The 25,575-nt window shown below is 34.3% G+C and overlaps 2 protein-coding genes and 1 long non-coding RNA gene across 6 annotated transcripts in view; 2 read left to right on the top strand and 1 right to left on the bottom strand.

The window, feature by feature from the left end:
• Positions 1 to 8,354: 8,354 nt before the first annotated feature.
• Positions 8,355 to 24,442, top strand: LOC121740287 (E3 ubiquitin-protein ligase RNF181). Of its 2 annotated transcripts, XM_042132951.1 has the most exons (4): positions 8,355 to 8,370; positions 21,994 to 22,127; positions 23,063 to 23,237; positions 24,234 to 24,442. In XM_042132951.1, the coding sequence occupies exons 2-4, from the start codon at positions 21,994 to 21,996 to the stop codon at positions 24,366 to 24,368; spliced, it is 444 nt and encodes a 147-aa protein (XP_041988885.1). In that variant the 5' UTR covers positions 8,355 to 8,370; the 3' UTR covers positions 24,369 to 24,442. The 2 variants fall into 2 exon arrangements, with proteins under 2 accessions (XP_041988885.1, XP_041988884.1); XM_042132950.1 differs by lacking the exon at positions 8,355 to 8,370 and having other exon boundaries at positions 21,740 to 22,127.
• Positions 16,215 to 25,575, bottom strand: part of LOC121740288 — a 19,093-nt gene continuing 9,732 nt past the window's right edge. Inside the window, exons 2-3 of the long non-coding RNA XR_006037624.1 lie at positions 25,277 to 25,282; positions 16,215 to 16,226 (exon numbers count right to left, since the gene is read on the bottom strand). This is a non-coding gene — a long non-coding RNA (uncharacterized LOC121740288). The remainder of the gene's footprint in view (positions 16,227 to 25,276; positions 25,283 to 25,575) is intronic.
• LOC121740286 overlaps positions 24,585 to 25,575 on the top strand; it is a 20,037-nt gene continuing 19,046 nt past the window's right edge. For all 3 annotated transcript variants that reach the window (XM_042132949.1, XM_042132947.1, XM_042132946.1), the window contains exons 1-2: positions 24,585 to 24,677; positions 24,812 to 24,906. In XM_042132949.1, the coding sequence (XP_041988883.1) occupies positions 24,661 to 24,677; positions 24,812 to 24,906 (112 nt within the window). In that variant the 5' untranslated portion in view covers positions 24,585 to 24,660. The remainder of the gene's footprint in view (positions 24,678 to 24,811; positions 24,907 to 25,575) is intronic.

Raw genomic sequence — 25,575 nt, 5'->3', positions numbered from 1 at the left:
CCATAAGGTCTAAATTAAATTCAACTTACTGCACTTATCGCAAGGACGGCAGTTTTATTGTGGTACATGCCCGAGCCTCCTAGAAATTTCCCACGGTTGTTTACTTGTTTACGTGAATCGGGAAATTTCTGGAATTCGTCTCGCCATATAAAAAGAGCCGCAGGCAGGCCCGGCAAGTTCAGTTCAATCTGAGCGATCTTCAAGGCGACATCAAGTGATCAATAGTGAGTGAACCAGTGAAACCTGCGACTTGGCTACGACCTAGGACAGTGATAGTGCTTAGTGATTGGACCTAGTGATTTGTGTTTGGACTTAGTGCTAAGTGTTGTGACCTAGTGTTTAGTGCAGTGTTAATAAAGTCTTCAAGAGAGTCACCAGGTCTTTCTCTCCAAATCCTCGAACCCTAGCACGTAACAATATGCTTTCAGTTCTTAAGACAACGCCGAAACCCCCAAACATGTATCTATAAGGAGTAAGGAGTTCTGTTCACCACCTTCGAACCATGGTATATCCTGGTGCAAAATCTTAATTTTTGGTAACATATGCTTGGAATACTTCATATGAAACCAAAAAAATCATATGTTTCCATTTGAATTTTGAGGAGTTCCCTCGATTACTCATGGATCCCATCATCAGGTCACCGCTTTTCTGAACATGGTACCAAATTGGAGTAATACCATATACAACAAAACAAAAATTTTGAAAATCGGTTCACAAACGGCGGAGTAATCGTTGAACATACATAAAAAAAAATATCCACAGCCGAACGTATAAGCTCCTCGTTTTTGGAAGTCGGTTAAAAATAATATGCGTTGAAATATCGCTCTACCGTTCTCGCCGTCAGTGTACTAATGACAGTAAAACGCTAACTTACCGATAAAGGTTCAATGCAAACTGTGAATGGAATCAACAGAATGTAGAACCCGGCTGCGATACCGGCTATCCAAAAACCGATGAATATTAAAATGATTAGCCATATGATAGAGAATAGTATGTTGCCCATTGTCTGAAAAGAAAGAATAATTAGATACAAAGATAAATAATTTTAATTAATGATTTGTAATTAAAATACAATATAAGATTATATTTTAATGTTTTGTCATATAAGACTAACATAAAATTAACGACAGTCGTTACTACCAATAGAAATATCTCGTTAGAGACAAAATTCCTCAGTTTTAGAGTCTAATAAAAAAAGTATATTATCGGCCCAGCAAAGCAGCAACAGTTTTTTGATAAGACAAACTAGCCTCTAACCATTATTTCATAAATCCCCTATCCTTCTAATCTATTAGCTTAGATAAGATGGATAATGCGCCATGGTAAGTGATAAGTTGATAACAGAGACAGGTACGTCATAAATAAGCAACTCGGGATCGATCATCTATTAGACATTAGTGCATTCTTCATTTGAAGACTAGGAAATTACAACAAATCCTATGACCTAGCCCTCAATTACCTAATTACTTGGGCTTCCTCAATTCTGTTGGGTTCAAGGTTCATTCGTTCAGTTAATTTTAAGCCCCTGAGTTGAAGTTAAGCTTTGTTAAATATCATGTTTCCTTCCTCGTTCTTTCTATACAGGATGGAAAAAAACAAAAGATAATACTTTAGGGTGTGTATGTGTCTCTTATATGAGTATACCTACACTGTGAAAGTAGCAGTGCAGCGCTAATAGAGTATCTTTTTTAGGATTCCGTACCCAAAGGGTAAAAACGGGACCCCTATTACTAAGACTTCGATGTCTCTCCGTCTGTCTGTCTCCAGGCTGTCTCTCAAGAACGGCAATAGCTAGAGAGTAGAAATTTTTACAGATTATTAATTTCTGTTGCCGCTATAGCGACAAATTATACTAAAAACAAAATAAATTCAATATTTAAGGGGGCTCCCAATTCCCATACAAGAAACGTGATTTTTTTTTACATTTTTTGCTCGGTATCAATGATGACAACAGGTAGCCTGAAATGTTCACAAAATAGGTACTCAGTTTTATTTATACTTTAATAATTCATTCATAATAAATTTTAAATAAAATTAATAATTAAGGGGGCTCTCATACGAGAAACACATTTTTTCCTATTTTTGCTCTATAGTGGTACGGAACCCTTCGTGCGCGAGTCTAACTCGCACTTGGCGGATTTATTTGTATAGGCAAATTCATGTCGTCGTTGCAACATTTTGCATTGAAAAATATACCTAAGTCAAAACTCAAAAGTTAAAATTTCAGCAATCAAATATGTACAAATATTTTATTGAGCATAATAATGTATACAAAAAAGTTTTTAATTTCGGTCCCCCAAAGGGCAAGGCCTGTCCTATGAGTTGCCACTTTCACAGTTAACTCTTTACCATGGACATACACATCCTAAAGTATTATCACTTTGTTTTTTCGAGAGTTCGGTTTCAGAGTTCGGCACCAGGCCCTATATGTTTTAAAATCCTCTACCATAAGCATAACTAGCATTTATGTTATGACCATAAAGTTAATATACCTAGCGGAATAGAGAAACAAAAGCCTGAGCAAGAGAGATGTCACTATCAGTAACACTGCGTGGTAAAAAGAGACGTGTGATACATGACAGCAGCACTCTTTTTTGACGCCCAGTCGGCACGTGCCGCACGTTGACAATTTAATCTCATAGAAATCATGTTCAATCATGCAATCATAACTTTATAAGTGTATACGACTGACGACACATATTTTTACACACAGATGAAACCAATTTCGGTTTCGTTTGACAGCTCGAGATTGTTGCTCTATTCCGCTAGGTATATTAACTTTATGGTTATGAGTTATGACTCACCAGTCATCCTTCGTATTGTGAAAAACGAGCTAATTGTCTCATACCTACTTGGCCCTTGAGTTTATTTTAAATGAACAAGTTATGGTATGCCGTGAAGTTTTAAGGTAAACAATTATTTTTTATCACTCCCTAGTTGTGAATTGTGACTTGTTATGTTATTTTTGTACATATTTCGTATTTCTTAAAAAAACCGGCCAAGTGCGAGTCGGACTCGCGCACGAAGGGTATATAGAGTACCTGTATATAGAGCGAAAGTAGACAAAAAATTGTGTTTTTTGTATGGGAATATCCCTTCCCTTCAATATTTAGGTACTTTATTTTAATTTTATTATTAATTATTAAAGTACAAATACAACTGAGTATTTCGTGACTATTTCAAGTGCCTATGTGTTGCCGTTATTGTAATCGAGCAAAAAATAGCAAAATAATCACATTACAATATTAATATAGTTAGGGATTTTGTCAAAATTTCAAGTGCCTATACCTACCTTCCTATATGATTACAAGCAAAGAAGGCCAAAAAAAAATACGTTTCTTGTATGGGAGCCCCGACTTAAATATTAACTTTATTTTTTTTTCGTATTTGTTGTTATAGCGGCACCAGAAATATACACAATCTGTGAAAATTTCAGAAGTCTAGCTATAGCGGTTCTTGAGATACAGCTTGGAGACAGACAAACAGACAGACGGATAGACAACGAGGTCTTAGTAATAGGGTCCCGTTTTTACCCTTTGGAGTTTGGGTACGGAACCCTAAAAAAAATAAATTGTCTGTTAAATTCAGAATTGTGAATTTCTTTGAAAATAAATGCTGTATAATAATATATTTAATTTTATTAACACACATACTTATTAAATATTGTGTTAAATTCTGAGTAAAACATCCCACGATTATAATTTTTACAATCAGTAAATTTTCTGGAAATTTTTATTCAAGTGGGTCATGCAATTATCTAGATTCTAGTAAATATTATATCGAGCATATCGTGACGATAGGTAAATTCAAAGAAATGTACACTAAACTCAGAACACAGAACCAGAGTAGACAGAATGATAGAGTATGCCGACTTAGAACTGATGTTGAAATTTTTAAATTTGACGTATTATGACGATAATCGTCGCTAGGGTTGTTAACTGTTACCTACGAATTTAAAAATATGACATATTCGATGGACGTGTTCCTCTTTGGTCGTATTGTTGTTTGTGTTTTGGCACATGATGCTATTAAAATTGTCAGAATCCAATTTTGAAATCTTTATTTTAAATATTTAAAAAGAAATTATATCAGCCAGCGCGAGGCACAATCCGTTCATAATCCTAGTGAAACCCGACGAATTTGACAGATATTGAAACCTGTCCGTTTCTTTGCAGTCGAAGTACTGGTAGTTATGTCTATTGTGACAGAACCTTTGGTACCTTTTTAAGGTTCCATACGTCATAATATACCCAATCCATACACAATATGTATAATTACAGTAGGCAGTGTAATTATACATATTGTGTATGGATTGGGTATATTATGCAGCAGGCAGTGTGTAAATTTTCAAATTACAAAGAACAATTAATGAAAAATTAATGAACAGTTATTACAAAAAAAAACTTGCAAAACAATACAGTATCACATTCACGTCGCACCGTAAAACTTGTCTGATGTTGAGCGACTTTGATTTCATGTCTGCCTGTCTGTTACCAGTTACCACTTAACGCTTGAACCGCTAAACCGATTTTGATGAAATTTGGTATTAAAATAGTTTGATTTCCGGTAAAGGACATGTAATACTTCATATCCCGGAAAAATGTATGTGTGATATAAGTAACAAATCCAAATCCGACGGTTGCGTTAGCCGCCATAAAATGATAAGATTGTTGCAAAGCTTGTAGAGAATTAATTCTCTACAAGTTTTATTCTTTAAATACATTTTTACGGAAGTACTAATTTGCAAAAAACAAGTCAAAGTATAATTTCGCCTGTATGACCTGTATCTCGAATATTATCAAAAGAAAAAGATGCAAAATCATTATCATTCAATTTCCTCCAACTTTCATTCTTATGATTTTTTTCAGTAATCAATATTTAAGCCCCTTTTTCGCACTGACGCTGGGTTACACCTCCAGGTGCCTTTCGCTCACGTGGTAGCCCCAGTTATAGATCTGAGTAGCGCCTCCTTCATTATAATAATTGTGTATAACTCTGGAAGTTAGATTTTTTTTCGCGAGAGTGACCTACAATTTTGACAAATAATAGAAATTTTTAAATAAAATAAATATTTAGGGGGATTTTGTTAGCTCCCATACAAAAAGCACTTGCCTATCTTTGCTTTATAATGGTACCGAACCCTTCGTGAGCGAGTCCGACTCGCACTTGGCCAGTTTTTTGAATAATAATAATAATAATAATAATTATTATTATTATTATTATTATTTATTATTATTGTTAAAGGGTCTAAACTCTAATCCATGATCAGACATATCCAGTGGCTCGGGTCCCGGACTCCCGGTACATTTACCATAGACGTAGAAAAACTGATAAGGATCAAATTTGTAGGAAATTTAATAATCTATCTACAACTATATATAAACTAATATATAATATCTACAACTTTGTTTCTTCAATTACTTGCGCTAAATTTCATTTTTAATTATTGAGATACAGGCGAAATTATACTTTGACTTGTTTTTTGCAAATAACTGCAAAAAACAAGTCAAAGTATAATTTCGCCTAAATATATATGACGTACGGTATAAAAAAGTGGCTGTGACATACGGACGGACAGACAGACAGACAGACATGACGAATCTATAAGGGTTCCGTTTTTTGCCATTTGGCTACGGAACCCTAAAAAGGAGATATTAAGGCTAAAAAAAGATATTGTGTTTTTTAAACAACAAAACAACACCTAAAGTCAATCAAGCCTTTGAATTTAAACTTAATATTGACCATATTTGATATTTAATTTTATTTTTACTATTTACTATTTCATTTGATATGACGACCTCTGTGGCTCAGCGGTGAGCGCGTCGGTAGCTCAAGCCGGGGGTCGCGGGTTCGAATCCCGCCGACGGAACAAAAAGTTTTCAATGTTCCCGGGTCTGGATGTGTATTAAATATATTATGTATGATATAATATTCTTAAATATATGTATAGTATAAAAGTATTAAATATATTTCCGTTGTCTGGTACCAGTAACACAAGTCCTTTAGGTACTTAGCACGGGGCCAGACTGACGTGGTGTGAAGCGTCCATAGATATTATATTATATTATTTAAACAAATAATTTCAATAAAAAAATATTTTTCCATTATTTTTCCAATTTTTCAAAAAAATATATTGAAAAATCTCCGAGCTTTGAAATTTTTCGGAAAATTACCCATCACTAGGCTTATACATACGAAACTCTTTTATTTAGGTATGGTTGAAGTCTGTTGACAACAAGGTGACAAATTGAAAATGGATTAAGTATAGTTTTTTTTATTGAATCTTAGATACTATTAGAAAATGCTTACAAGGCCAGTCTGAGATCAGCTGAGTCCCAGAGACAAGAATTGAAAAAAATATGATAAAGTCAATATTATTTTACAAAATATAGGTAGTAGTCCGAATGTCGTTGAAACTAAGGTCGAATTTAGACCATTGGACGATCTCTAGAATTCATAAAGGGCCTAAGACCTAACTAGTAGTAAGGCCTTTTAGGAATATCCTTCTAATTAGCACATTCATTCGCTTGGCTATGACTTATGAGGCTGTGCGCTTCACTGAATCTAAAGTAGACCTATCACGTTCGCTAGTAGGTCATGCTACTTGTAGAAGTTAAGGATTGTAGGTGTCGCTAGACGTAATGCATTACTAACTACACTAACTATTGGTTTTTCCCAAGGTCGAACAGATGATAATACTATTGTTTTGGTTATGTCATGTGTTATAACTTATGACACAAATGTAAAATGAATGAATGAGAAAACGATGACTACGGTTTTTTTCTCTATTTTATGTTTGTGTAGAACAATTATTATTGGTTTGATATAAATTCTTATTGACATCAATGCAAAAGCCGAAGCTAAATTAAATAATAATAATAATAAAGGACGATAGTTACAACTTACAAGGTTAGTACCATCTACCAAAATAATATTTACTGTTTAGTAAGGCGTGGGCTATGATGTTCGTTTTATTTAGGACGGGACGGTGAAAGTAAAAATTCGTTTCTAACTAGTTCCCGTTTCGGGTCAACGAATGCGAGGGCGTTCTATGAATGTAAACAAGCCAGGCAGCGCCCGCGCAGGCTATAAGTATCAGCAGTGCAGTTACTCTGCTGTGTCCTTGAAATAAAACTAACTCAATATAGACAAGACTCTGCTTTGGCTGCTACTTAAAATATCTGAAAATATGCAAATGTGTGCGTGCCGTGCGTCTGATTTTGGCGGTCTGGTATGGAGATGGACTACTATATAAACTTATATTGTGCGCGAAGCGTACGCGTAGGCTATCAAAAGACAAAATATTCGAGAAGAAACGTAGGAGGGAACGATTAATGATTTATTAAAAAGTGTTTGAAATAAAATTCGTAGAGATAATCTCTACGAATTTTATTTCAAACACATTATTTATTTAAACTAATGAATTTTGCAAAAAAGTTTGAATTTTGAGTAAAAAAGTCTGTATTTTAGTTAGACCCACGTTAGACTGTATACTATAAGTACGTTGTTGATGGCCGTTGAAGATTTTACGATTTACGTTAATTAGGTATATAGGCATAGACTTAATATATACTGTCGTAGCATTATAATTATGTGTGTAGAATTATATGTTTATGTATATAGGTATAGGTGTGTTTGATTGACCTTTTTTTATACAATAAGGGGGTAAACGACCAAACGGGTCACCTGATGGAAAGCAACTACCGTCGCCCATGGCCACTCGCTACATTAGACGAGCTGCAGGTGCGTTGTCTTTAAAATTGGAGCAAAACTCTTATAAAGGCTAATGCCATACAGTTTTAATCTCGCAGAACATAAGTACTTAATTATTATAATTGTTCCGGGGGGGGACTAAAATATAATTATAATGCTTCTTATAAGGTGTAGACTGTAGAGTGTAGACCAGGGGTTCCTAATCTTTTTCAGCCTGCGGCGCACTTACAAGTCAATATTTTGTCACGGCGCCCTTCTCTACCTAGCTATAATAAACACCTTCTTTAATGATTATTGTTAGGTTAAGCAAATAAATAATAATAAACAAATATTTAATCTGCCTGCTTTGTATAATTCATAATATTATAATTTTATTTCATAATATATTTTGTGGTTATGGAAATTGGAATATGGATAGTGGAGGAACGACTCATGGCGCCCCTATTGCCTTTCCACGGCGCACCAGGGCGCCGCGGTGCACAGTTTGGGAACCCCTGGTGTAGACGTTGCCTAATGCCTGCAGGCTGCAAGTTGCAACCTAACAGTTCTTTCCGCCACAAATGACAAAATTATTTGTAAGTAAGTATGTAGGTATGTGTTTTCCTAGGACTCAATTCTTATGGTAGGTATCCTATACTCATCATTTAAATAAGTACAAGGAAGAGTGGATTAAATTAATTTAACACCTTCGCTGCGGGACTAAAAGAGACGGTTTTTTATATGGTGCGTTAAAGGGCCGATTAGCCTTACACTTAAACTCTCCGTCGCTGCGGTATAAGGCTTATTGGCCTGGTAAGGTATCGACCAATATAAATGACTGTAACTATGCGAAAACTTAAAAATTTGGAAATCCACCAATCAATATCGATCGTAGAAGAGTTCATGGTGCTAACTGCGCCCTGGATTTCTACTATTTACTTAAGAGATACATGAAAAAATATATGTAAGGTCTTATAACCCGATACCGCACTGAATAGGTTTATTTAAGGGAGATTTAGTGATGGGAAATAATGTTATCGACATATAATTTTTGGTATCATTTGTTGAAGAAGCAATAAGATATTTTTTATTTTGTAAAAATAACAGGCCAGTAAGGATTTGGCTGTGACATATTATTTTTTATGTAATTTTTCGAATAATCTATAGGCATCAAAACGTTCACTTTCACGATTTCATCCTTGCTGAAACGATTATTCAAGCATTTTTCTACAGTGTTTATTTGGCCTAGGCATTATTAATGATTTAAGACTAATAACAAAATCTCAAAACGTAAATAAACGACTGTGTAAATGCACTATCGTACCGCTCCTGCTAATTACGTCACAACACTAATATGAAGTAAGCAATTCAATTACCTAAACCAGTGCGGGAAGGGGTGGAATGACCCTGTGACCTCTGAAAAGGCCCTTACCCGCAAGGAATGGAAAAAAATATCAATCAGTGCGTTATCAGGTCGAAAGACCTTAGCACGATTTTAATGCTTTATCGAGTAGCCCTTAAAGTCCTAAACTCAAACCTATACTTGTCTCCTTTTAACATACAAAAATACTCATTATACAGCCCCCGCACCAGGGGACGTTCGCTGTTTCTCGCCTCCGCACAGAGCGCGAGTACATGCATCGGGCGTTTAGACCTTATAACGCAGCGAACGTGTTAAACTTGATTTTAACCTGTTGGCTGTTACCATTTTCTTTTAGTTACCACAAGTACAAAGTAGGTAGGTATATTTTGAATTTTTTTAATCATATTTTTACTTTTGTGATGTTTTGCTATCTTATCACAATATATTATTTACAAATACGTGATATTTGGTAAGAGTTGTTATCGAATGTCGTGCCCTTTACTTGTTTAAAAACATTCAGGTTATAGAGAGTATAGCATTCTGCGATGTTCTAGATAAGGACAGCTACTAAAGTCCTTAATTTATTTTGTCACTACATTCCATGACATCATCTCTTAGCTAACGTTAATTAAGTCTTATGCAAATAAAGCCTTAAACACGGTTACATAATATTTATAATGGGAGGTATAGAAGTCGTTAGTTCGTTACTAATAGGATACAAACAACGCCATAACTTTTAAAAATAGGCGCGTAAATGAGGTCTTACCGGATTCCGGCCGGAGTTTAAATATCACAACACAAACAACTTGTCCGCTGGCTAAACTGGTCGAGACTGCATCGTTGAATGGTGAACGCTACGACTTACGTACGAGATGGTACGAGCGACACTCCACAGCTCGTAGTATAGTGACTAATGTTTACGATAAGATAAGCAATTTCTTGTTTATCAAAAATTCCGGTATAAAATAACAGGTTTTTTTAATTTTTTATATGTGAGTCAATAAATTAGTTACAACTTACAGCAGATTATTATACTTATATGAAAATAGTAGTCTGAGCGATAAATTGAGAATGGCGAAATATATATTATTGCATTTTTTAGGAGTTTCAGAAAAAGAATATAAGAAAGTTCCGAATTTTTTATAACAAATTGTTAAGTTAATAAGCAATGAAATTGTTGATATTTTTTTTTGTAACCATGTTGAGGACGATAATTGACATTATGATTTTTAAGAGGAAAATTTTTTCTTATATATCTAATAATCTAAACAATATAAATATAAAAAGAACGATTATAAACAATTAAAATATATTGTTATTAGGAAAAAAAATCATAATATTTTCAAGAAAATAAAATTAAGAAAAAAAAATTTAAAGCATCGAAATAGTCCATTTTTTTATAAACATATGGCGGAAAAATTTTTTTTTAGTCAATACATGACTTTCATTGATATAATGAGGTTTAGGTTCAGGTTCATTAAGGTTCAGCGGTTTGGGCGTGTAGAGGTAACAGACGGACAGACAGACACACTTTCGCATTTATAATATTAATAGTATGGATTTTCGAGCCACAAGCAAAAACCTTGAAAAAGAGACCTTTCCCCCCCTCCCCCACCGCCGCGCCAGTTCGTGTCCCACCCTCGGGGACTTTTAGTAAGTATACTCATCTGGACACCTTTAGGAACAAATTTACTGTACTTACCAACTTTCAAAAATACATGAATTATTAGGTCTGAATTCCTTAATTCTCCCAGGCTATATACAGTACAATGAGGACGAAAGTTCGAAAAAATTTCGTTAGTTAACATTATTGTCTAATTTGTTGAAAAATTAACTTTAAGTTAAATTTCCAACGGGAGCAAATTCTTTGAAGTGTTCGGAATACACCATAAGTTTTTAATTTTTTTAATGTATATTACCTTAAAAAATTGTGTGACGTGCTCGGTTTTGAATCCGCGCGTGCTACCTAAAAATGCCGCGCGGAGGCCTACTTCCAGAGTTAAATTAAAATTATAAATAATAGAGATAGAATTCCGGGAGTCGAGTTTTTTTTAAGAAATTTCCTCCTCTTTTTTTTAAATTTCTTAAATGATAAAAATTCTTGCAAAAAAAAAGGTACCTATGTTTTTTGTTTAAAACTCCGAAACTATTAATAGTTTCGGAGTTTTATTTTTAACAAAAAACGTAGGTACCTAATACCTTTTTTTGTAACCTAATTTGCTTATAACTTTTGAAATTTTTTGTGTGACACGCTTCCGATACATTTTTCTAGACGTCTTCCCGAATCTAATGAGCTATCGCACGTATTTTTAAGACCCTTATTTACATATATTACACATTATAGTGAACAAAAACACCATACTAGATGTTGCTAAACTAACTGTTTTTAAAGTAAATAAAAGACGCCTGATTTTAAAGAAAAACAGGTAGTTTCCAAAGCAACCTTAATAAATATAGTGTTTTTGTCAGCGACCACATAGCCTCTAGACGCCTAATGCAAGGCGAATACTTTCAGACAATATGTAAGACTTATAGGTCTTACTTTAGATAATGATAGCGAAATCTGTCTTAATATCGACCACATCCGTGACCCATGTACATCTCGTGCGTTTCATACAAAATATTTTTTTTACTGTCAAGAATCAATTTATTCAGAGCTCAAAATTACACTGGTCTGAATCCATGACGAAAGCATTTGACATAAGTCATATCCTTTTCTATCAAATACAAATTAGTAATGCTTATCCTTTCTTCCGTTATCGTCATTCGTCACGCGTCACTAGTGATGTGATACCAACTATCTTTCAGAGGTATATTTTTTTAATCGAAAATCGAAACAAAGCGTGATAAGCGCAAGTCATTTTGAGTAGAACTGTTGTTAAACAACTGATTAATGATTATAATTTATAGCGTATAGCTATACGTGGGTGAGCCATGCTTCGGCACGAATGGGCCGGCTCGACCGGAGAAATACCACGTTCTCACAGAAAACCGGCGTGAAACAGCGCTTGCGCTGTGTTTCGCCGAGTGAGTGAGTTTACCGGAGGCCCAATCCCCTATTCCCATCCCTACCCTTCCCTATTCCCATCCCTACCCTTCCCTATTCCCTCTTAAAAGGCCGGCAACGCACCTGCAGCTCTTCTAATGCTGCGAGTGTCCATGGGCGACGGAAGTTGCTTTCCATCAAGTGACCCGTATCTCATTAAAAAAAAATAGCAATAAAAATTGTCGACGATTACTGAGCTCTGCAGTACCAACACTGTTTTTACCAATTTTAGTGAGAGAAATATGGATAAACCATCCATCTACTAGTACTACTACTATCTACCCATCACAAAGCGTTGTTTTTTGTCGGCGTTGCGAAGTAATCATGAAATCTTATCTTGAAAGCGTAAAGAAAGTAACCAAGTAAAGATTTTTAGTCACTAAAACTTCAAACAGTTTTATTGGCGAACAACTATTTTTAGAAATAAATTTCCATCAATTTTATTGTGACTTAGAAATCATGTGGCGGAATTAGCAAGTCAAATAATCTATACTAATAATAAATATAAAGCTGAAGTGTTTGTTTGTTGTTTGAACGCGCTGATCTCAGAAACTACTGGACCCATTTAAATTTTTTCTCAGTATTCATCAAGGAAGGCTTTATTATATATCCTATGTAGCCTTTATTATATTATCACGCTAAGACCAATAGGAGCGGAGCACCAATGAAGAATGTTTCAAAATCGGGTGATTTTTCCTATTGTGCTGCGTAAACGATAAAAGTTTCGCAAAAATCATATAACTTAACATGGGAGAGCCATGCTTCGGCACGAATGGGCCGGCTCGACCGGAGAAATACCACGTTCTCACAGAAAACCGGCGTGAAACAGCGCTTGCGCTGTGTTTCGCCGAGTGAGTGAGTTTACCGGAGGCCCAATCCCCTACCCTATTTCCTTCCCTACCTCCCCTATTCCCTTCTCTTCCCATCCCTACCCTCCTCTATTACCCTATTACCTCTTAAAAGGCCGGCAACGCACGCGCAGCTCTTTTGATGCTGCGAGTGTCCATGGGCGACGGAAGTTGCTTTTGCCGACACCGTTTCCGAGCCCCACACCAGCCTGGATGTGGCCAGGCATCCCCTTAGTATAGTAATAACTATTAGTAGAAAACATCCCAAGTAATTTTAAATATTTTGATTTAATTATTATTGGGGTTTCGAGTTTTCTAGTACCTGGGTTTTGGATGTGTATCTTCTAATAAAAATCTTAAATCTATACTAATATTATAAATGCGAAAGTATCTCTGTCTGTCTGTCTGTCTGTCTGTCTGTCTGTCTGTCTGTCTCGCTTTCACGTCAAAACTACTGAACCGATTGCAATGAAATTTTGTACACAGTTATTCTAGAGTCTGAGAAAGGACATAGGCTACATTTTGATGTGGGAAAATATCTTATTTCCATGAAAATATCGATGAAAATTACTTCGCATTGCGCGTGGCCAGCGCTCATCCCGGGGGTCCTGGGTTCGAGTCCCGCAGGCGGAACAAAAAGTTTTCAATGTTCCTGGGTCTTGGATGTGTATTAAAATAATATTTCAAAAATCTTAAATATATTTTATGTATAATATTATAAAAAATCCAGAAATATATCGACGCGATGCAATGAACATTTTAGTTCTAATACGATTCAACAGATGGCGCTTTTTTTTTACTTCGTTGTAACATAGAACTAATCATACTTATTAGTTATTATGTTTTTGTTTATAGTTTTTAATACGTTAGAATATATATGTTTAATAATATTATCACTTGCTATAATAATAATCAATCTATCTGATCTTATAGAACTCCTACTGCATTTCTAAGGAGTTCGAGTGCGTTGTGTTGGCCTATATTCCATCCAGAAAATATTTTTACATTTTAATTCTAATATATGAAAACAGATGGCGCTTTAATTTTTACTTCATTATTATAACAGAACTAATCATACCTACTTTATTATATATTATTGTTTTTATTCATAACTAGCTCTTGCCCGCGACTTCGTCCGCGTGGACTTTAGTTTATAGTGCGCGGTGTCAACAAAATTTGTGTCAAATTTAAAAACTTTTTAAAACCCTGGTAAGTGGTACCCCTCTTAGGGCCGCGCAGCGCGCTACACCGGAATGGCAGCGCTGAAAGTGCTCGCCTCGCCGCTGCCATTCCGGTGTAGCGCGGCCCTTAATTAATCAAAATACCCAAAAACAGCTGTGCAGTGTGCACATAATCTGTACTAATATTATGAATGCGAAAGTATCTCTGTCTGTCTGTCTGTCTGTCAGTCTCGCTTTCACGCCAAACGCCAAAACTACCGAACCGATTGTAATGAAATTTTGTATACTGATAGTCTAAAGCCTGAGAAAGGACACATGCTACTTTTTTACTGGAAAAAAGGGTTGTAAGGGTCGTAAATTTGTTCAAAAAATTCATAATGGCGTTCATATGGCGCCGTGCGTCTTCTACATGGCGCTGACGCTTGCTCAAAAGTCTTTCTATAAGAGGTGGTATCATCTTACATTTAAGTCTCGATTTTTTTCGATTGTTATATCTATTCTACGGTATTAAATAACTCAGTACTTTATCTGTGCAGGCAGTGACGTAACCTTAAGACCAAATTTCACCAACGACTGTTAAAGTTAATGCTCGAATTAGTATCACGTTAGCTGTTTCGTTTTTCATATGAATGAAAGAGAAGACAGGATATTTTAACAAGCTGTTAACACTAACAGACGTTGGTGAAATTGGGGCTAAACCTATCAATGATAAATAGTTTATGGGTAAAGTTGTGTAATTGGGGGGCTAAATAAGCTTTAAAATTTGGCATAATATATAAAGTTTAACATACAAAAATGAAGTACTTATTGTTTGCACACTGCACAGCTGTATTGATTTAAGGGGTACCAGGGTTTTTTTATAAAAGCTTTTGACACCAATTTTGTTGACATCGCGCGCTATAAACTGAAGTCCACGCGGACGAAGTCGCGGGCAACAGCTAGTACATAATATAATATATTATAATTATGTAGGTACTTATAGTAAAAAATTATAGCACGCGGACTTAGGGGAGTTTATTGAAATATATAAAGAAAATCGCTGTTTGGGAGACCAAAAATCCCCAACGTATAGTAATAACTATTAGTAGAAAACATCCCTAGTAATTTTAAATATCTTGATTTAATTATTATTGGGGTTTCGGTTGAAATTTAGTGAGTTTTGAACAAGAAACTGTTTTGAAGCTGTTGATTTAGGAGGAAAATGTTTTGAAGAGTTGACAACACTGCTACAATTTATACTACGTCCGTATAAAATTTTGGCAGATATTTTTATCTATACATATCAATAAAATTGGAGTGTCTGTTTGTAATATTGAAAGAATAATATATTATATACGCTACATACACCAAAACAACATTTTTTACAATTTTTGTCTGTATGTCTGTCTGTTTGTTCCGACTAATCTCTGAAACAGCTGGAGTATATTTTGACGGGACTTTTTTTGGTAGATAGCTGATGTAGTAAGGAGTAACTTAGGCTACTTTTCAACCGACTTCCAAAAAGAAGGAGGATATATTTTACTTTGACGCGGGCGAAGTCGCGGGCAACAGCTAGTTATAAATATAAGAAAACGAGTGTAAAAAAAACGACACATACGGCTATAATTTAATACGTTTTCATTTGACCACCAGTCATTCATTTTTCGAAAGCACACACAGACTACTAAGGGGATACTACGTACGTATAGCACGTCTGTTCGCTTACAGAGCATCGACAAGAATGAACGCGCACAAACGTGTGGACGAGTGGCAAACGCTTGCGGCAAATTCCCTTTGATTTGTATCAAAAAAACCGACACTGGGTCGGATCGGCTACAAGTCTTTGCAAGCCCAAACAAACCAAGCCAAACACCCTATCCGCACGTTTGTATTTGTGACTATTTGTGACCATTTGTTGAGGTTTGGCAAACGTGCGGACGGGCCATTAAAGTTTGTGTTTACAAACAGTGTAGCCAACCCCTCAGTTTTAGCTGTAGATCTACAGTTTTTCGGGAATCCTCTCAATTTTCAGTTTAGGCCTCGAAATCTACAGTTTTTATGAGCTAGCTGGCGTCATCTATTTTTTGATATTAAACTTAATATAAAGTGTGACAAGGCTTTAAATGAACGTGGGCGAGGGCGCTGCTGGTAAAGGAGAACTGTCAAAACTGGCGTTTTTGTATGATGACAGCGTTAGTTCCTTTTTTCGCCACGTTCACTTAAAGCCTAGTCGAGCCTTCTCTAATCGAAACAGAGGTAATGGTCATCAATCGATTTAATAGATGGGCATTTTCAAAAAAACGTGTACCCTTGCAAAAATATGTCTATATTTTTTAAGGTCATTTATTTACCTTTTTTTGAATGTCATATACAAGGAAAAATATTGAACTAATGGAATAAGTTAAAAAGAACGCTGAAAACGTTATATTATTCTGATATTATTGAAACAAAATCGAATTTTCGACGAAACAGATTCCGTTGTGCGACTAAATGTAAAATATAATTTTATACAAAAAAATACAGCAATAAATGGATTTCTTCGTTAATTTAATCTAGTGAAATGCATATTTAATTGTTTATTAAAAAAAAATTAGATAATTTCAAGGATCAACAAGAGTAGCAATTATTTTTAATCCATAGTGTGACTATGTGACCCAACCACTAGGTTATTTTTCATTTTTTTACATGAGTAAGTAATATTTAACATATTTAAAGGAGTTTTTATAACACAAAAACCTTTTATTTAAACATTTTTATTGTTGCACTACTTATAAAAGTAAAAAATTCTTTGATTTCATAGATTTAACTTCAATAATTAGAGGGACGAACATCTCATAATCATAAAGATGTGTTCACATGTCTACGAATTCCTAAGTTATTAATGACATCGGATTATATGCACGATCAAAGTGCCGAAATATCCATGCAAATATGCACGAAAAATGGTCGAAATATGCACAATCAAAAGTCACTTAATATTAAAATTTATTATTTTTTTTAAGACTTTTCCGGTAGTGACATTAATAAAAGCGCCAATTTTTATAATTTCATAAAATCCAGGATTTTTAATTTCTTGAAATAAAGACTTTTTATTTATTTATTATACGCCAATAATAATTTTCTACCAACATTTTCCGATTGCAATCTTAATGCCCATGGAAGTTAAACTACCGAAATATGCACTATCAACGAAAAATTGCCAAAATATGCACTATCGCCTAAAAAGTGACATTATATGCATTTGCATATGCAAGTATGCAAATGCATATAATCTGATGTCTAGTTATTATAAATCTGCAAATATCAACGACACAAAATGATTTTCAACTTTACTGATAGAAAAGTAGTGGAAATAAAATCAAAATTTTTAAAAAACATAAAACTTTTAGGTACTTAAATTTTAAATAGTATATTTGTTATTGTTAAGTAAAGTCGACGCCTTTATGATTTGGCTGTAGCGATATCGATTTTTCTCAGCAATAACTAAAGCTAAGAAATTAAAGTTCATTGTCAGTATTTATCATGTCTTTGTCTTTGATTTACCCATAGCATAACACGATTGGTCAACTTTTATAACACAGAATAATCAATCAAATAGACCTGTGTAAAAAAAAAGGATTCCTATTTTTCCCTACAGAGAAGAGTGATTTAAGCTTCCAAAAATGTACATGGATTGGTTCAAGCATACACTTTAATTTGCCCATAGCTTATATGAAATGTATTTATGGTTTTTAAATTACGCGACAAAACTATTTTGTCACTTACGCCCTTTCCATTTTTTGCTGTTCCATTGCTTGTTTTCTGTGAGAGGCCGGGCCGGCCTTTCATAGAAAACTAGCAATCTAAAACATATCCAAAACGGTTTTTTACTTTAACGCGGCGTCACCTTAACACATAAGTAATAAAAAATATATTTGTACGTTAATCGTACCAGTTTAAAAATCTCCAATTTTCATAATAAAACCGTGAATAAAAAAATAATTTATTTAAAATGTGAACTAAGCCTTATGCTTTCCGCCTGTTGTGACTTGTCCGTTCCATTATATGTGACCATACGAAAAGTCACAAGTCGGAAGTCACGTAATATTACTTTCTTTTACTTTTAAAGTGTTTGTAAATAACCGATAAGAGTTATCACAATTTCATTTTTTATACTAAATACTAAACTAATTTTGCAACGTGTCAACAGTAAAAACAGTTGGAGAAAGTATAATAATGCTTACAAAATATGGTCACTTATCTGAACAAATAAACCGTTCCTGAAGAACCATCCAACCTGCGTCCGCGTCTTGTAGCAGATTTTTAACTACTAAATTTAAATTGAAGTTTCTCGATGTACAATGAAATATAGTGCTATCATTTAGTGCCGAAAATATTTTTGTAGTATGTTTATAAAACTAAAAAAAACGGTCACTAAACCGAACATTCCGGCCGGGTTGTTTTTTCATGATTATAATTTTAATTAATTTGTAGTTAAATTATGTTAGATTTTTCAATAACAAGACATTCAATTGATACATTAAGTATTTAAGAATCTAACATAAGTTTTTTAAGTAACTTACTTTAAGAAAAAAAATAGTTATTAAAGATTTTGTTACAACTTCTGGGAAGGGGACAGGTGAATTTAATAGGTTTCGGTACTTAAAAACCCTTATAAATCTCATACTAAATAAAATTATATACAAACGTGAATGTATTTTAATAAAAGAAAACTTGTTTATGCTCCTACATTAAAATTACAAAATGTTAGTATGTAATTTTTTACAAATAATCTGTAGCGAAGTCAAGGGACAAGGTAAAAACCAGGGGTACACATTTTTTTGAAAATGCCCAGATGGCGTTAATTGCAGACAGTCGTAGAAAGTTAGGATCCTAATTAGCGTACTAAATCAGAAGAATAGGGGCTTTTGATTGGTGCAATTGCTACGTAGTTTGTATTATTTCTTTAGGTACAATCAGAAGTCTAAAATTATTAGTAAGGTGGAATTAATAAGCCCCTTACCGATCGATCGATCGCTCAGTCGATTAAACATACATAATGTAAAACAAACATACTTCATGATATTTCTGGTTTTTAATTTCCGGCTTCCTAAAACATATTATTCTATTTATTACCATAATAATTGATAAAAAATCATAAAGGATAAAACTGTAGATTTACTGTTTTTCAATTTGAGATTTACAGTTTTCTACAGTTTTTTTGTAGCATATCTACAGCTTAGCGCTGTAAGGTGGTTGGCAACACTCTTTACAAACTACAAGAGTCAAGACCAATTAAATAATAGTAATCTGTGGTCAAGACAAGTTTATTTAGATTTAATTACGGTACATATAAATTATACTTAATATTAATTAAAATAATGTCTAGTTCTAACCGACTTCATATGTTGTTGTAAACATGTGTACCTAGTACCTACTAGATACTACTAATATAAAAAAATTTATAGTATGTCTCAGTCTGCAATTATTAGAAACTTTAAAATAGAATCTAAATTCTAGAATATAATATACCTCATTATATTACAGTGTACTTTAGTTAGAAAACACGTTTTTTTCAACGTTAGTGTAATTATAATATACTATAAACAAGAAATAAACTATGTTCATGTCTTGTTACTTACCTTCATCACAATATTTTCTTCTATTCTCATCCAACACTGTGTCATCTTGTAAGTTGTAACAAATTTTTAGTGCCTGGAAAACGTTCAATAGAGAATTGGTCATTACAATATTAGTAGAAAAATGCATGCATAAAGTGCTGGGTTTGTAAGTAAGTATATACTATACTTGGATGGATGTAAATAAAGTGAACTTACATTTGGATTTATCAAATGGCAGAAAATAATTTTGCTCATTCATAACATTATTGTGGTTGGTGGCTCTGGAGATTTCATTAGTGTCTGTAAAATTCAAATATAATCTTTTAATATTTTATTGGATACTTCTAAATACTTGCTTAAACTGTTGTGTTTGTAAGTTATACCTACTTGGATGTAAATTTAATCTGAACTTACATTTGGATTCATAAAATCTTTTAAAATTGATTCTCATATTACTGGTAATCTGTTCTATTGTAATTTTAAAAGCTAAGTAGGTACATAAACACAATTGCACTTTCATTCAATGATACACATAATATTACAGTTTGATTACAGTGGTAAACTATTCAGGTTATAGAAAGAGAGAAGATATTATTGAACCACTTTTTAATCATGTGTGGTGCATGTGTGCAATGTTTTTGAAAATATTCTATCATGCATTTTCTTGGCAAGGTACCTGTGCTAAAGTAATTAATGTATGATTGCTGTATTGTCAAACCTAGCTAGCTAGACAATCACAATACTATATAAAAAAGACTGAACACGCTATAGTTAGCATTTCAATCTCAGTCATATCAATCAACTCAGCATCCTTACAAGATTTTTGTTTAAAAAGATGAAATCATACAACATGCAAATTGCCAGGATGAAATTCTAGATGGAGCCCAAGCCACAAAAGCTGGACTACCTTAAATTTTGGCCTGATTTACAATCATAAACCTAGTTTTATCGAAATGCCTGGCAATTATTATTAGTCTTAATGCTATACCTACTAATGTTTGTGTTGAAACAAAATATTATAATTATACAAACTTACCTCGGATTGTTACTGTTTTGTGTAAAAATATTGCATTTACAGGTATTGGTGACATAAGCTTAAGCAGTTGCAGTTAGTCGTGTTCCTTTGTTACGGAAGTTGCAGTTAGTGGTGTTCCTTTGTTACGGAAGTTATTAACAGGAAAGTGTTTACCACATAAGAAATGAGAATAATGTAACTGACCAATAGTTAAGCTAGCTAATGCTGGTTTCCCAGTGGCTTGAACCCATTTCTTACAACTGAAAGAATAATAATATTATGTAAAACGAAAGTTGCAGTTGCATAATCATGTAAGTAGTAAGTATGTGGACTATCCATACGTTTTAATATATACTTTACTTATATTACTTATTAGTTATTACCTACTACCTATATAAATGTGAAAGTGTCCGTCTATCTGTCTGTTACCTCTTCACGCCTAAACCACTGAACCGATTTTGCTGAAAAGCATGGAGATACTTTTGAGTAAGTAGGTAAGTATAGGGAATGGACATAGGATACTTTTTGTCCCGGAAAAATGTACGGTTCCCGCGCGATAAACGAGTTTTGACGCGCATCGTTTTATTTAAATATATTTTGCTTTAAATTTTAAAATACATCTTACACAATATTAATACTAAAATTTTACTTACCGTTCCTTGTTGGTGGGAAATCTTGCTATTATGTAGTTTTCTTATCGATATTACGTCCCATGCAGATTTCATACTTTTTGTACTTTTTCTGACTCATTTTATCAATTTTTTTTGGGTTTATTTTAATATAAAAGCGAGTTTAACAATTGTTCAAACACGGAAAAAAAATTTCTGAATCTATCCAAATTCAAATCGGCGGACATTGGCGGGAAACGCTTACTTAATGTTAGAAAGAGTACACACTATTTATGAGCGAGACAAATATATTTGAATCGCACAGATTATCCAACTTAATTTAGTTGCTACGTTTTTTGGAACCCAATTTTTTTTTTCGGAAGTTTCGTCCACCTGGCACCTGGTCAAGTCAACCGTCATCGTCAAAGATTTTCTAATGTTTTGGTTTTTCAAATATCTACAATAATTCTTGTTTATTATCAAATTAATGAGAAGTTTATAAATTAATACAATTTGCAAGAAAGTGTAGTGTCTGTCAATATATAAACATAAAGCGGTCGACTAACTAATAAGTTCTTCAAATCAGTAAGTGACTGGCAAATTTGTGTTTGGATCCCGTTTCCGATGAAGTAAAGAATACTGTACTGAATCGGGAAGCATTATGGCTGACTATTTCCAAGAAATGGGTTGGAATGAGCTTGGTGAAGGAGAGCAACCAAATCACTTGCTTCACATGGCAAGGTTTTTGATTGATTTTGGTATATACGGAGACAACTTTACAGGAGAGTGGCCCAGGTAATTGTTAAATTTATCTGTTTGCCACAGTTTTGCTTTGATTATGACAGCTAAATAAGCATGGGCGTACCCAGGTTCTGGGCCAGGGGGGGGGGGGCAAATCAGATTTTTTATAAGCTAGGTGTTTAAATAGAATAAAAAAATATTAATTTTTAGTTGTAAAAATATTGTATTTCAAACAAATGGCAAAAATTAGTTTTCTTAATTTTTAATTTTTATAGATAAAAGTACTAGATAATATACTTATCTATACGTGGGAGAGCCATGCTTCGGCACGAATGGGCCGGCTCGACCGGAGAAATACCACGTTCTCACAGAAAACCGGCGTGAAACAGCGCTTGCGCTGTGTTTCGCCGAGTGAGTGAGTTTACCGGAGGCCCAATCCCCTACCCTATTCCCTTCCCTACCCTCCCCTATTCCCTTCCCTTCCCATCCCTACCCTCCCCTATTCCCTTCCCTTCCCATCCCTACCCTCCTCTATTACCCTATTCCCTCTTAAAAGGCCGGCAACGCACCTGCAGCTCTTCTGATGCTGCGAGTGTCCATGGGCGACGGAAGTTGCTTTCCATCAGGTGACATTTTTGCTCGTTTGCCCCTTATTTCATTAAAAAAAAAAAAAAACAAGGGTTGTCAACATGATCCAGGGGGGGGCAGCTGGATCATGTTGACGACCGAATGCCCCCCTGCCCCCCCTCGGTACGCCCATGTAAATAAGTCATATGAACATAGCAAAATAAACTTTTAAGTTTTAAAGTCTTTACACACAGGACTTAAAATTTACTAAGTTCAAATAAATTATGCTGATTATTTCTATAATGTTCCTTTTGTAAAATATTACCTGTTACAATGCTGATGGAATTCTGATTGAGATTTAGCAACAAAAATTGCTACATTACAAGCGACTGTAGTCTATAACATTGTTTTATTTTTAACAGCTTACCTCCACCAGCTTCAAAAGAGGCTGTAAAGAACCTCCCGGAAATTGTGATAGAATCTATGGGCAAGAGCTGTCCTATATGCCTAAAAAAATTTCAAGTAAACGAAAAAGCTAAACAGATGCCATGTGAGCATCAGTTCCATGGAAAATGCATCATGACTTGGCTAGAACGGGTATTAAAAACATATTTTTAAATTTTCAATTTTAATAGGTTGGAGTAAAAGTCTTTTCGCATTATAGTATGTATGAACTTGTCATAAAATCTCTTGGGCTTATACCAATTATTGTATCTGGCTGATTTTGGTATCATTAAAAAGTTTTGCCATTTGACCACAAAACGGTTTTGGCACATTTGAAAAAAGCCGGGGACACAAAATAGCTAGATATTTGGGTGCCTCATGAGGTCACTGAAAGAAACCTACTTATTTGTGATTCTTTATTACGCCGTAATGAAACCGAACTATTTCTGAAGAAGCTGATAACTGGTGATGAAAAGTGGATCACGTATGACAAGAATGTGCGAAAAAGATTGAGGTCAAAGGCCGGCCACTGGTGAAACCCGGGTTAACTCACAACAAGGTGATGCTGTGTGTGTGGTGGGATTGGAAGGTCCTTATTTATTATGAGCTGTTACTGCCAGGCAGGACCATCAATTCTGATCTGTACTGCGAACAACTAATGAGATTAAAGCAAGAAGTTGAGAGAAAGTGACCGGAATTAATCAACAGAAAGGGTGTGGTTTTTCACCATGATAACGCTAGACTTCACACATCTTTAGCCACTCAGCACAAAATACAGGAGTTTGGCTGGGAGGTGTTAATGCATCCGACGTATAGTCCTGTCCTTGCACCTTCAGATTTCCACCTGTTTCTGTCGCTGCAGAATTCCTTAGGCAGTGTCAGGTTGACATCACAAGAGGGCTGCCAAAACCACTTGTCGCAGTTTTTTCATCAGAAGCCCGAAATTTTTTAAAGCAATGGGGTCATGTCCCTACCAACATAACAAGATGGCAAAATGTTATCGAACAAAATGGCACCTATATACATTAGTCAATTGTAAAACCTTTTGAATTTTTATATAAAAAGCGAAAAAACTTTTTCCCCAACCTAATATGACCTAATATTTGAATTTAACACTTGTCAGTTGTCATCTTTCTTTTTTGTTTCTAGACTAATTCCTGCCCTTTTTGCCGATATGAATTGCCTACTGATGATGAGGGATATGAAGCATTTAAAAAAGAGAAGAAAAGAGCTGAACAGAGGAAAGAAGAATTGGAGAATTTACACAACTCTATGTTTAGTTGATCTTTGTCATTCCATGTTCATTAAAATATTATTATTATTGTTGTAAATATTGTGTTTATAATCTTGTTATTCTAATTTTATTGGAATTCTTTATGGAAATGGTTATTTCTTTTTAATTTCAATTATTATTATTGAATTAAATTTTTAAAAACATTTTATTTTTATTTTGGTAGAATGAAGGTTCATTTATTTGATAAAAAAGTTATACTGACAAATTAAGTTGACATTGGATAGTGTAAATAAAATAAATTACCTACCTATAGTAATGCAAATATAAATTTAGAAGTGAAATATGAATAAGAAAAAACGGTAAGTACATTTTTTAGCTGACTTTGTTCTCAAATTAAAAGTGTGGACTATACTTTTGTAATTATGAACATGACAAAACTGTTTTATTTTTATGTGGCATATTTTTAGTATACTTAAATATTTATTTTTTCCAGTACTTGTAAATGCCACAAATTGCAGCATGTGTGTAAGAAACTCAACATCAAAGATATTAGAGATGTCATCGAAAATATAGCCTACTGTTCTAAAAGTGAGTACTTAATGTATTGGTTATTCTATGAAACATGTATAGACAATCTAAAGTTTAAAAAATATGTAAAATGTTTAGTGGGATATTGAACAATATTATACCCACATCTTGGCTATACAGTGTGCAGTCTTAGGGTCAATTACACTGAAATGGCAGTGCAGCGGTGAGCATTTCACTGTCATATTATGGTTTTAAACTTTATCTTTATTGTAATACATATCGCTTGAGAATTCACGGCCGCCGGCGGCCGCGAGACTTTCCAAGTTTCTCAAGCGATACTGAATTACAATAATGAAGATAAAGTTTAAAATCATATGGCACTGAAAATTCTCTCCGCTGCGCTGCCATTTCGGTGTGAATTGACCCTTACCCCTTACTTACAAATACACAGTAAGTACCTATGTATGTAATATTATATTATATGACGTAATAGTCTCTATCAAGACAGTTTTCTAACATCAAGGACAAAACTTTGTAGGTACTTATAGCTATACAAGGTGTAACCAAACTAAGTGATAATACTTTAGGGTTTGTACTATCAGAGAAGTTGATTCCTATGCAAATCGGGGACCTAAGTAGTTTGGTTGCGTTACGTCAAACCGAGCTGACAGATCACAATTAACATTGAATTGACATATTCGACCAAATAACGTTGGTCTGCCAATTGCA

This window comes from Aricia agestis, chromosome 3 (assembly GCF_905147365.1).
Source record: "Aricia agestis chromosome 3, ilAriAges1.1, whole genome shotgun sequence".
Classification (NCBI taxonomy): Eukaryota; Metazoa; Arthropoda; class Insecta; order Lepidoptera; family Lycaenidae; genus Aricia; species Aricia agestis.
The sequence above is the reverse complement of the archived record's forward strand: the minus strand, read 5'-3'. Positions and strand labels throughout refer to the sequence as shown.

What these genes read in the sequence shown, in the direction of transcription:
- LOC121740287 (XM_042132951.1), top strand. Translation starts at nt 21,994, where the DNA reads ATGGCTGACTATTTCCAAGAAATGGGTTGGAATGAGCTTGGTGAAGGA. An exon ending in TTTACAGGAGAGTGGCCCAG is followed by an intron (nt 22,128 to 23,062) that starts GTAATTGTTAAA and finishes TATTTTTAACAG; the next exon opens with CTTACCTCCACCAGCTTCAA. An exon ending in TCATGACTTGGCTAGAACGG is followed by an intron (nt 23,238 to 24,233) that starts GTATTAAAAACA and finishes TTTTGTTTCTAG; the next exon opens with ACTAATTCCTGCCCTTTTTG.